Source organism: Coffea eugenioides, chromosome 10, assembly GCF_003713205.1.
Source record: "Coffea eugenioides isolate CCC68of chromosome 10, Ceug_1.0, whole genome shotgun sequence".
Classification (NCBI taxonomy): Eukaryota; Viridiplantae; Streptophyta; class Magnoliopsida; order Gentianales; family Rubiaceae; genus Coffea; species Coffea eugenioides.
The window spans coordinates 35,192,108-35,204,608 of NC_040044.1; the positions used below are offsets into that span (position 1 = coordinate 35,192,108).

Genomic DNA, 12,501 nt, shown 5'->3' on the forward strand with positions numbered 1-12,501 from the left:
CTGAGTAAACCAAAAACTTCAAATTTTTTTGCTCAAAATTTAATTTAGTATAAAATGTGAAAAAGTAACTCCTCAAGTGAATCAAATTATTGAGAATTGGATTTACATTACATAAAGATGAATGATCTACAAGCTAGAGCCATTGAAGGCCTTTTCTTCTTCTTCTTTTTTATTGGTTTTTTTTATATTTAAGTTAAAAGTTCATTGGAGATTGTTGGCTCGTCTTCTTGACTACTTCCATCACTGCTTAAATGTTCAACCTACTCCCACTTAGATGATGTTGTTGTTTCTACTTAAAACAAAATGTTGTGCAGTATTAAAAAAGTGAAATAGACTAATATGTCACTTTAACATATATGGCCTAACCATGGATTTGTCAAATTTCGAATCTTGCTGAAAGAATAGATCCTTTTTTTTTTTTCATGCAAATCGATCCATAAAACTATACTATAGAACTTTTCCATAGGGTGCATCACCTCTTTTTTTTTTTCAAGGAAATTGCATCATCACTTTTACTTTTCAAACATCAAGATTTGACGAAGTAAGCATCTTCATTCAACACTGATATGATGAAGTATATATATATACACCAATTATCTGTTACCTTCAACGACTACTACCTAAGCCATATATAAAATCACCAAAATTTGTGGCCTTCCCCATTCCAAACCTCAAAAAGAATAGGCCCGAAAAGACCCCAAAAAAAAAAAAAGGGTTTGTGATCCTTATCCTTGAAGAATAGATAAAATGAATAACATAGCACTATCTAGTGTTGTAGACAAGTGTGAATTGTAAATAGACAGTTGTAAGTTTTTTAGTCTTTTTAGCTTTTTCTAGCATTCCATGTGTGCAAATGCCTTGAATTACTTTCTCTACTGAAAAATTACTAGTCTATTATTAAGGAACCTGTTAAGCAAACAAAAAAGAATGATCATTCATATCATTTCAACCTCTCCTTTTTTTTTTCTTTGTATTTATATGAACCCTAATTTGCAACTTTATAACTCTATTTTTTTCGTTTTTGGTAATTCCTATTATATTATGTCATGTACATCAAATGTTTTTGTTATACCTTGGAAGGTTCAGTTGGAATAGTTCTTATTGCATCCACATATTTTCCATACGTATTGATTTGGTCACATCCACGTGGGGAGTGCTTATCGGAAATAGTATCCTTTTCTTTTCTTTTCTATTTTTCTTTGCAAAATAGACCAGAAATTAGCAAGCATTCAAAGTTTTTACTTCTTAGTTTTTCCACAAAACAAGATTAAATAGATTTATATACCACCTACCTAACAAATTTCATTTGCATATATTAACGCTTTTGCACTAGCACATTGAATTCTTCACCCCTACATTTTGCTTTCTACTGTTATCAAAATATAGTAAAATCAATCTATGGATATTGGATCATATGGTTGGTAAAAGAATAGAAAACACGAGAATTCAAAGACGTGTTTTTAGTCTCTTCAATTGAATAGAGTATTATTTGGAATAATTACTGTAACACTTTTTGTGATATGATGTATATGAGATAAAAAAGTGAATTGAAAATATAAAAAAGTGAATTGAAAAATGTGTTTATGATATAAGTAAAATATTATTTGAAAAATTTGATATCCAAACAAACCCATGCATCACATCATAAAAAATGTTATAATAATTATTTTAAATAATACCCAGTCCAAACACAATTTTCACTTTAAGGATGGTTCGTCAAAAGTTGCCGACTTTTAAGGGTTCTCACGGGATTAAGGTTAGTAGAAAGTTGTCCAAAAGTCTGCTGACTTTGCAAAAAAGGATGGTTTGTTGTACAATTTACACGCTCATAGTTATGTCTACCTACCAGCAAAACGTCATGATTGAGATTGGTTGTTGAATTTGAGAACTTAAATATCTGGAAAAGAAAAAGATCACTACACTAGGCAAGAGGGAAATTTGCAATTAGTTTCTAATGTTTGGCCTATATGTCAAATTGATTCTTAATATTTTAGTCAAAATAAATTTAATTTCCAAAGTTTTTGATATTAGGCATATTTAGGACAATTGATGAAAATTCAACATTGACCACTATCAAAGTCTAATTGCCGTTAGTCAACAATTTTGAGTTTGTAATTTTAGTCCCCCAATGTTTGGAATTTGAATAATTATAGTCTCATAAAATTTAAATAGGATATTGAAACTTTTAATATGAAGTGAGATGCAAATTAGAACAAAATTATTAAAATGTGTAATAGGAATCCCAATTAAACTTTTTTTCTTCTTTTTTTATTTCATACTCCTTTTATTCATGCCACTAATTTCTCATATACTTCTTCTCTTTACATAGTTAGTCTCAAATTTTGTATAATATATGTAATTATTGTTTTACACTATTAAATAATTAATTTATAATAATTTCTATCATTTTTTTCACTTTTAGTGATAATTCGAAAATCTAATTAAACATCCCTTTAAGAATATAAAGAATATATACTGTAATTAGATTAAGTTGGTCCATTTTTCTATTCAATAGGCTGTCAATAAGTTTGAAATGTTGGTCAGTTATAAAATTATTTGAATTAGTCATAATTATCGAGGTACACAAATATGAAAATAAATACTTTAAAACTTTAGGTTTAGATGTTAGATTTTAATAGATAGGAAGACAACAAGAAATAAAAAGAATTTTTTTTAAAGTTCCTAAAAGCACTTCATAATGGTACAAAACTTCACTACATTTTATAATTACAACCGTTAACTATAATAATCTGAGGCTTATATCTACATGTCATGCAATAACTTTTGTAATAATAATGATGATAATAAACTTTCACATTGAAACTAGATTCTCATTTTCTTTGAGTAATTTTGTTTTATATATTACCCGTATATTGTTATCCAATTGTAACTTATTCAAGAATAAGATACTCTTTGGGTTAAACAATGATTTTTTATATATATGTGTTTTCATAAAATTTTGAGGGATTTAGGAATACATTTTTTATATATTTAATTCAATTTACACTTTATTTTGTCTTAAAACCCCTAATTATGACTACTTTAAACCTAAGGGACCATATTGACTGAAACTTCAAACATTAGGGACTAAAAATATAAAAATAACACTAAATTGATTTTGACCGTTAGTTTTTTTTTAAGGCAATTTTGACTGTTAGTTATTATAATCTTCAATTAGTTGTCCTAATTTTGCCTAAAATCAGAAACTTTGGAAACTAGATTTATTTTGAGAGAAACTTTGGGAACTAGATTTATTTTGGGGACCAGTATAGCACACAATCTAAATATTGGGGGGGGGGGGGCAAAACTTCAATTCTTTTCTCAGCAAAATTTACAGTAAAAAGCCAAATTTGGGTAATCCTTTCTTTATCAAGCTGGAGATTCTACTTCCTAATATTATTGACTTGTCAAGAATTAGATTTGTTGTATTCATGGGCCATTACAAATACTTAACTTTGTTTTCATAGACTAGTGTTTGTTTCAAAAAGAAAGATGATTAATTACACTTTACGCCCTTGAACTTTGGGAGTCATAACATTTAAAAATCTTGAATCTTGAAAAATATGCACTTTACCCCTGCGAAGATTGGTTAAACGTTAGAAAAGTTAAACTCCATCCAACGAAATGAGTATGTTGACGTTTACAAATTTAGGCATGATAGTTATTTAACTAACACGCCTTTGGCCACTAGGTAACAGATTAAAAAATATCCTTTTTTTATATGTTACTATATATATATATACACAAAATCTTTTCTCTTGATTTCGAAACAAAAAAGTTTTAAACATTGCCCAAAAAAGTAGTCTTTTTTAATACCAAATTTATCATATTTTTTGCATGCCTCACTTCTTTTTATTTATTTATTTTTTATTATTTGGTATCAAAGATCTCGAAGTTAATACGTGTAATTTTAAAAAGATGTTAAGATATATCCATAATGCATTGTGAAAAAAATTTAACAATCAAAATCTCTAATTCCATATTTAACATTTACGTTATCAAAATAACATATAGAGAATTTTCAATATATTCTGAAACTATGTGAGATTTATTTGTAAGAACTATATGAGAATTTTGTCAAAAATATTTTGGAAGAAAGCATTGTATGTTAATCTTATAATCACTTATACATATACTTAAATGTAATTGTAAATTATTAAGCACAAAAGAAATTAAAAGTTCGGTATTTATGCTTACAAACCCCTATTCTTTGCACATAATAACGGTGAACTGTCATGAATCATGCAAATATTAGTCTATGCAGCCTAAATTTCATAGAAGTCATACATAATATGAGTTGTTAGTCTTAGAAACTACTTGAGTTGCTATTACCTTTGGTGGCAAAGTGTATATATTCAAAATTAGAGATGGTAAAGTGTGACTACTCCAAAATTCGGGGGAGTCGTAATTTAATTAACCCCAAGAAATATATAGATCGAAACCTTTTGGAATTTTCCTACTATCAAAGGAACCTTCCAACAAAATTTTGTAGTAGCAGTGGTACTAGTCAACATCAAGATTACGAAGACGCGGAGCGTGTAAAATCTTATGTTTCTAGTATAAAATTATTGCTTTCTTGCAGACCAAAACGAGTCAAAGCAATTGCAGTAGTATTAGACTTCATAAATAAACCCCTCCCCAGTCCCCAGTCCCCAGCAAACTCCAAGAAACTGCCCCTGAAAAGCACTTTTCCCTTTTCATCTTTTCATCAGGTTAAATCCCTTTTCTAGCATTCTTCCACCTGAATCAGAATCATTGGAAAAGAACCCCCCAAATCAATCAACATGCATGAGGAAAAGAGTCCCAGAAAAATACCCTTTTTGCAAGGCTTTTTGTGCTTATTGGTGGTCTTGTTGGCATCTTTTCCTAGCTGTTCCTTTGCCGCCAGTCGCTCTTCTGCCACCAAAAAGAAGGCTTCTGCTTCCTCTGTGATTTTCCCTGTTAGTGGAAATGTTTATCCCAAGGGGTATGCCACAATTCTTTTGTGTTCTTTGTTTTTTTTATTGTTTTTTAAAAACGAAATATTCATGTAATTTCATTAGTTATGATCAATCTTGACGCTCTTGCACCTTGTTGTTTATTACCGGAGAGTTTTTTATCCTATTGTTGTTCTTTTAAATTCTGTAATTTTAAATTAAACGATATATGCCGGTAATCTCGATAGTTATCATTCTTACATTCTTGTAGTTTCTGTATTTATGGATGGATGTTTTGGTAGAAGTTTTTTGTTCTTTCTTTTTTTATGATGAGATGAATGAGAGTTTGTGTTTGGGTTTCATCATGCAGTTGAAAGTTGAAACTGTTGGGAAGAATCCTGATTTTTTTTTTTTAACTTTGACTTTGATCTAGTTTGAATTTCTTATGCAACTCCTATTAAGTCCATTTGTACTATTTCACACAGTTGTCTTTTAAATTAATTCAACCTGTATTTCCCAGTTAACTTTTTCTTCTAATAGGTAAATCATCAATTCCAGAATGCGTTACAGAGCTTTTCTTAATACAGTACGATTTCCTTGATCATATTGAGCTTCTCTTTTTTTTCACTTTTTTCTTTCTGTGGAAAATTTTGAATAAGTTTCCCCTTATCCTTACATAAGCAGGTCAATTTAGATTTGGAATTTAATCTCTGTATGTGTGTGCGAGCGCTTGCATTCATGCGTCATGAGCTTTCGCGTGCTTTCAGGATCATGATTTCATAGATGAGGGAATGAAGAGCTTAGGAAATTTTGGCGCATCATGGTCTTGTTAGTTAAATAATGAATTAACAATGCCAGCATTAGTAGAATTTAGAATTGTCTGGTGATGGAATATTGTGTCTGTTTAATTGGCAATGCTTTCAATAAGCTGTTCATATTGTGTGATGTGCAGCTATTATCAGGTGACAGTGAACATAGGCCAGCCTCCTAAACCTTATTTTCTAGATATAGACACTGGAAGTGACCTTACCTGGCTCCAGTGTGATGCACCTTGTACCAAATGCACACCAGTAATTCTTTGTTGCCTCTGAACTTCTCATTGAAAATTTTTTGTACTTTTCAAACTTTGGGGCTTTTGCTGAACATAGATGCATTATCTCTCTATTTTTGCAGGCACCTCACAGTCCTTACAAACCCAACAAAAACCTTGTCACATGTAAAGATCCCTTATGTGTATCCCTTCACGGGCCTACAAGCCATCAATGTGAACCCTTAGACCAGTGTGACTATCAGGTTGAGTATGCTGATAGGGGTTCATCTCTCGGCGTGCTTGTCCAAGATTTGTTCCCCCTGAGATTCACTAATGGCAGCATTTCAGCACCTCGTCTGGCATTTGGGTAGGTAACTTACAAGATTATTTTACCTCGATGACTATTTCATTTCTTCATGTGACCTTAGATTCTAATATGCCCTTGTTATCACATTGAATTGGTTTTTCCTCTTGGGTGTAGTTCAAGATGTTTTTGTTCATGGGAAGTAAGACTAACTTTTTCCTTGTACATCGCATCTTGTCATCTTTTATTGTCTATTTGCAGCTGTGGTTACAATCAAGAAATTCCAGGTCCAAATCCGCCTTATACAGACGGAGTACTTGGCCTCGGCACTGGGAAGTCTAGCATTTTATCGCAATTGAATGGCCTGGGACTGACACGGAATGTAATTGGACACTGCCTCAGTGTTCAAGGTGGGGGATTTCTTTTCTTTGGTGATGATCTTGTTCCTTCTTCAGGAATTGTATGGACATCATTATCAAGCAACTCTCTCGAGTAAGATCTTGATAGCTTATAGTGCTATTGTAGCATTCTTTTCATGCTTAACTTTTACCCTTACATAGCCTGTTATCTCTTCAGGAAACACTACTCCGTGGGACCAGCAGACCTCTTTTTTGGCGGCCAGGCTTCAGGGGTTAAAGGCCAATCTATAGTTTTCGATAGTGGGAGTACTTATAATTACTTTAATTCCCAAGCTTACAATGCTGTAGTTTCTTTGGTGAGATGGACACTCAAATTTTGCATGCTTTATTACGTATAATGCTGAAGCTTAATTTGAAGTACTGCTTTTCAGTTAAAAAAAGATATTAATGGGAGGAAACAGTTACAAGATGCCGTGGATGACAAGAGCCTTCCAATTTGCTGGAAAGCTCCAAAGCCTTTCAAATCAATTTTAGATGTCAAGAGCTACTTCAAACCATTAGCACTAGTGTTTACAAGTGCTAAAAATGTTCAATTTCAACTGCAACCTGAAGCGTATCTCATTGTCACGGTAAGCAGCCCTTCAGTATTCATTATATCTGCAGACAAGTACAGGCTTAGGAAATATGTAACAGAAAGATGATTTTGTCTAATTCTTTTCAGAAACAAGGCAACGCATGCTTAGGTATCTTGAATGGTACTGAAGTTGGAATTGGAAAATTTAATGTGATTGGAGGTAAGCAAGTATGAAAAAGCAAATCATATCTTGTGGAAACCTCTTTAACTTTCTAACTTCAAATTTTCTATATCATAGACATTTCTCTGCAAGACAAGTTGGTGATTTACGACAATGAAAAGCAGCAGATTGGATGGGCTTCAGCGAATTGCAACAGGCTTCCCAAGTCCTGACCATGACATTGTCATTTTTACCTTTGACATTATCGGGGTGGAGGGGGCATTCTCACAAGAATTTTTTTTCTTCTTTATTTCAGTGTGGATCGTGATTACAGTGAAGGTTATTATCAGCCTTACTCTGCCAACTTCAACATTTTAGAAGAGAGTTGCCCTGCTACTTTGTGGTTACATTAGGAAGCAGACTAGCAAATAGAGTTAAAAACTTACATAAAATGTAATTTCATGTTATTTGTTCACATAGAAATGACATAAAAGTATAGCTGTTTGTTGTACAATGCTTCCTTGATGTAAATTCCATATACATGCAGAGTATATATAAATATAGATTGGGTGCTACCCCTATACAAGAACATGTCAGTGACGTGTCTGAATGGCCCCATTGTATCTTGTTGCAGTTGAGTTAGATTTGTATATGCGGTATTCAAACCAAAACTTTCCTATGCTTCTTGTTTGAGGCAGAAATAAGATTAATGATGACTGAGGTACAAACACCTACTGTTGCTTTTCATCAAGGTTCGAATATAGATGTTTGTCTAGTACCTGCGATCGGCACAAGCAATCATAGAATCAGTTTGAATAGGGCACCGTCTAGGCAAACTTGAATACAAACTACCACAATGAGTAATTAAGAGCACGAATTAAACCTTGATGGGGGGAGGAGCAGTGAAATCTTAGCAGGGTTCAGGTCTTTAGGCCTTGGAAAATACTTCCACCTCCAATTATGGATTAGGTATGTTGTCGTGGAAGATTTCAGATGGATTAGGATGGGGTGGGGGTTTTTGCTGACACTTTATTAACCTTTGCAGAATGAGGATACACTTTTAGGTAATAATCATGAATGAGGTGATAACAATGGTCTCTGACTGCTTTTTGTACTAAACAGATAAAACGCAAGGGTTCAACATTATCCCACCTTGAGCCACAATGACATATCATTTCATGTTTCATCAGCTGTATTGGTCCAAGACTATCTTAGACAGGTTACTGGGAGAATAAATCATCTTAGTCCCAAAAGGGAAACCACAACTGGAAGTTGATGTTACAGGTAATGCCAAATTGCAGGAGTGTGAGAGATGGGGTTGGAGGGAGGAAGATATAGACTTACCCGAACTGAAGAAAACTCATCTGTAAAAGGCTACGATGAAATGTGATTTATATACTGCAATTTCAATTAGTTTATAAGTCAGTGCAACAATAGTGTACGCTGAGGATATGGTGAATCATTTTAAAGAATGTATATAACCATAATTGCAAAAGGGAAGAAAGAAAAATGACATACAAGCAATGCACTTCCTAATTTTAGAATTAACATTACCGAAAGAAAAAAGTCTGTAAAACAATTTATTGTTTTCTGCTTTACCCAGTATGATCTGTGCATACAAGATAAATGCAGCAGATAGACAAAGCCACAAAGCCAAGCAGTCCGAACTGTGACTTGAAATCCTAAGCACAAAATTTCTAGCCAATAAGATTTAAACATCGAGCATATCTTTAGTGGCATATCCAACCGTTGCAGGTACAAATGCCACAGGTAAGACCATCATTATCCAGAAAAATTTGCTATGGTGCTCTAAAAGTTTACAAGAAGAAAGGGGTACCAGATAATGACTAATCAGATTAACCAGTTCAAGACACCAGGAAATCCAATTTGGATTATTGTAAGCATTCAAATCATGCAAAACAATTCATGATATTAATCGGTCTATTCCACCAATGACTTCCAAGATGTGTCCTCAACAACTTTCGAAGTACTTAATTTTCAAATTTAACCTTATATTCTCAAATAATTTGCCTTTATAGTCTTACATATAAGATGCCAAGAAATAAGTTCCTCACTAATGTTTAATTCCAAACATAAGCTGCTGAGCAATTATAGATATCTTAATCAATAACCAATAGACAGAGAAGTAATCTGAAATTTTGTGCAATCCAATGCTTGGGATATAATTTTGTTTACAGACATTTAAAGAACTAAGCATTTGATGTGACGGGCGAAAGCGAGAATTAATGTTCGAAATGATTGTTTCAGCACTTCTTACATTACATAATAGAATTGCTAATCAGAGAGTAAAAGGATGGGACTTAAATGGCCTATAGCTTCTTTCATTAGGATGAATTAGTAATTTCACCATCACTATGTTGCTCCATCCTTTTGTCCTCCGACAGTATCCAAGATAATGACTTTCAGAAACAATTGATGGAAAATCATACAAATCCCAGATTTCCATCTTCTCAGGAATGATATTACAAATAATCAAGCAATTTAGCAGATGCATCCTTGCTGGCTAGACTAAGTCTTGAATCAAAAACTACACAAAGCCAGAAACTGTTGCGTGCGAAAGAGACCTGCCTATAATTAGATGCTAACAGCATAAGCACATACTAATACTGAAAGACAAACACAAAAACACACTCGGAAAACAGAAGTGCCAGTTTTTCCGGATGGATAGACCCAGTTAAGACCTCAATGACTAGGTTTATAGGAAGGAAAGACTAGTTATGACTCAACCTTGAAATCGTCAACATTTCATGGTCATCCTCAACTTCGAACTCATTATGTATTTAACAAGTCAAAATTAATGCTTAAGAATGACTCGAAACTTGGACAGTGAAAATTGTCAGATAAAAAAGAAAACCAGTTTTAATGCTTGTGAAGATGAAGCAGGCAATGCAATCTTTCTTTGACCTTAAACCCCATGCAAGACTTGAAAAAATCATGCAAGCAGGCTCAGTCTCAGCATATTATGCTCTTCAGAAGGAACCAAGCCCCAATTATATGTGCAAGGAAAGTGTTCAGCTCATGATAAGTTGGAATCTACCTAATTAGTCCAACACTAACAAGGAGAACAAGAAGAAATTACGTGCTATTTAAAGAACCGACAATAACAAGTTCTGGAAAGGAATAGTTTGAATCAAAACAACATTCCCTAATTCTTTTTTCATTAAACAACTCTGTAATGACTCTTTCTTTCTAGAGAGGTGAGTACTTCAATAAATCTATTCCAAAACGTAGCTCAACTTACTGATTTTTGAACTTGAACTGATTATAGAATATGCTAAGTTCATTGTCCAAGTTAACAAACATATCTTAATTATGTAGTAATACACCAATCATATGCTCCTTCGAAAAGAAAACCATGCCATCATTTCTACCAGTCACTTAGCAAATGAAAACCACATAATGTAAAGAAGCCTATTCCCAGAATATCATACATCTCTTAGGTTACTTACCAAATGACAACCACAAAATGTGAGCCCATTCTTAGCATACCACATATCTCTCAGGTTCTATTCTCTAAATTTGAAGGAAATACACTGATCAGGTTTTGGAGAATATTGATCGCAGTCCTATAATATGCCTAGCCATCCTATAGATTGGCAATTCTATAAGCTTGTTTATTAATTTTTGCAAGGATAAGCCCCTTTATCCAATATAGACTGATAAAAAGGTATGCAGAGTAAAACCAAAAAGTACGAACTTTGGCTGATCATAAATATTGAATAGAGGACAATAACATGAAACTGGGACAAAAATAATAAATCAAATAATTATTAGGCACAAACATGTCAAGTTAACATGTAGAAGTTATTGAATTCAAAAAATAAAGATGGTTATGAAGTTCAAAGAATGACAAATTAGGTAAACCATACAGCTAGAACACATTGACAAAAACTACCTTTGCATGGCAAATCTTCGTGATAGCTTCGACGTGAAGGCTCTGCATTTCTTCAAGGGTATTGAGATCCAAGCCACCAATATCATCACCCTGAGAAAGAATCCATGTATATCTCATCAGCCGAGATGAGAAGGCAAAAGTATACAAGTAATTTCTGTTAACCGGCCTGTTTGGAAACAATATAGTTACTGGAACTCCAAATACTCATGGCAAGGTGCCCATGAACCTAGAAATTACAATCTCAAGGGAAATACGCCAGTCTAATTATTTCTCTGATCAAATCAAAACAATGTACTAAGTAAACCCAGTTCAATAAAAAGAGGAAATTCAAATTATAAAGCATCAAATTCGAAAAGATAAGAGCCTAAAAACATGGGATATGAAAATTTTGTCCATTATCAATATCAATATATATAATCTCTTCTTCATCCAGAAATTTGATATTAATCAAAATGTTATTGTGCTTTGCTATTTCTTTAAGTCTCCTGACTTGTTTATGCCTTCTCCAGATATGCATGATCAAACTGTATGGACTCTAAGTACTTCTGGGATCTTCACTACCAAATCTGCTACGAACGGTCTCAGATCCCAGGGACCAGCTGTGTATTGGTATAGTTGGCATGGGGCAAGAACTATGTCCCTAGATTTGCTCTGATTCTCTGGTTAGCTTGTAAAAGAAGGTTATATAGTGTAGATAGATTGATGAAATAGGGGTTTCAGGTACCAAATGTTGATTGTGTTGTGCCATGAGGAATATGAAACATTTGACGGCCCGTTTTTGGTTGTGGAGAATCTCAGGTTGTGTGGCAGACGACTCAAAGAATGTGGGCAGTGTATAGAGAACATGTATATGAAGTATGAAGAGCAAGGAATGCAGGGGTTCTTTCAGCAAACTCTTCCTCTGCTAGGAGTGTAATGAATTCGAACATTGACTCAGTCCAGCATGTGATTAAGGCTTGGGGGAAGATTCCTATTTCCAAGATTAATTTCAAGCTTTGCCTGGAATGGGGTCTCTCCTTGGACTTGCTTTGCAAAGTTTGTGTGTGCATTTTGCCTCTTTTTGTAAGTAGTGTACAGAATAGTATGTGGCCTTGTGTACATAGGGTTTTTACCCCTTGAGTGTAAGCTGTTTTGCTCATCTTCAATAAAAAATTATTCCATTTTGCTCAAAAAAAAGAAGTCTCCTTCTCCCAGAAAATCTGAAAACAATGATATTTTGAAAAAATTATCTTCTTCGGCTCA

General features: G+C 33.5%; 2 protein-coding genes across 2 annotated transcripts in view; one reads left to right on the top strand and one right to left on the bottom strand.

The window, feature by feature from the left end:
- The first annotated feature begins 4,637 nt into the window (after window positions 1-4,637).
- On the top strand, window positions 4,638-8,020 carry LOC113749014 (aspartic proteinase Asp1-like). The gene is made up of 9 exons (XM_027292639.1): window positions 4,638-4,966; window positions 5,869-5,986; window positions 6,090-6,313; window positions 6,512-6,742; window positions 6,827-6,965; window positions 7,041-7,238; window positions 7,331-7,403; window positions 7,482-7,569; window positions 7,660-8,020. Exons 1-9 carry the CDS (start codon window positions 4,785-4,787, stop codon window positions 7,754-7,756), a joined length of 1,350 nt encoding a protein of 449 aa, XP_027148440.1. The 5' UTR covers window positions 4,638-4,784; the 3' UTR covers window positions 7,757-8,020.
- Window positions 8,021-8,053: 33 nt separating this feature from the next.
- The window catches only part of LOC113749013 (kinesin-like protein KIN-7C, mitochondrial), a 28,715-nt gene continuing 24,267 nt past the window's right edge, over window positions 8,054-12,501 (bottom strand). Inside the window, exons 25-27 of the mRNA XM_027292638.1 lie at window positions 11,260-11,349; window positions 8,688-8,741; window positions 8,054-8,122 (exon numbers count right to left, since the gene is read on the bottom strand). Coding sequence (XP_027148439.1) covers window positions 8,718-8,741; window positions 11,260-11,349 — 114 coding nt within the window. The 3' untranslated portion in view covers window positions 8,054-8,122; window positions 8,688-8,717. The remainder of the gene's footprint in view (window positions 8,123-8,687; window positions 8,742-11,259; window positions 11,350-12,501) is intronic.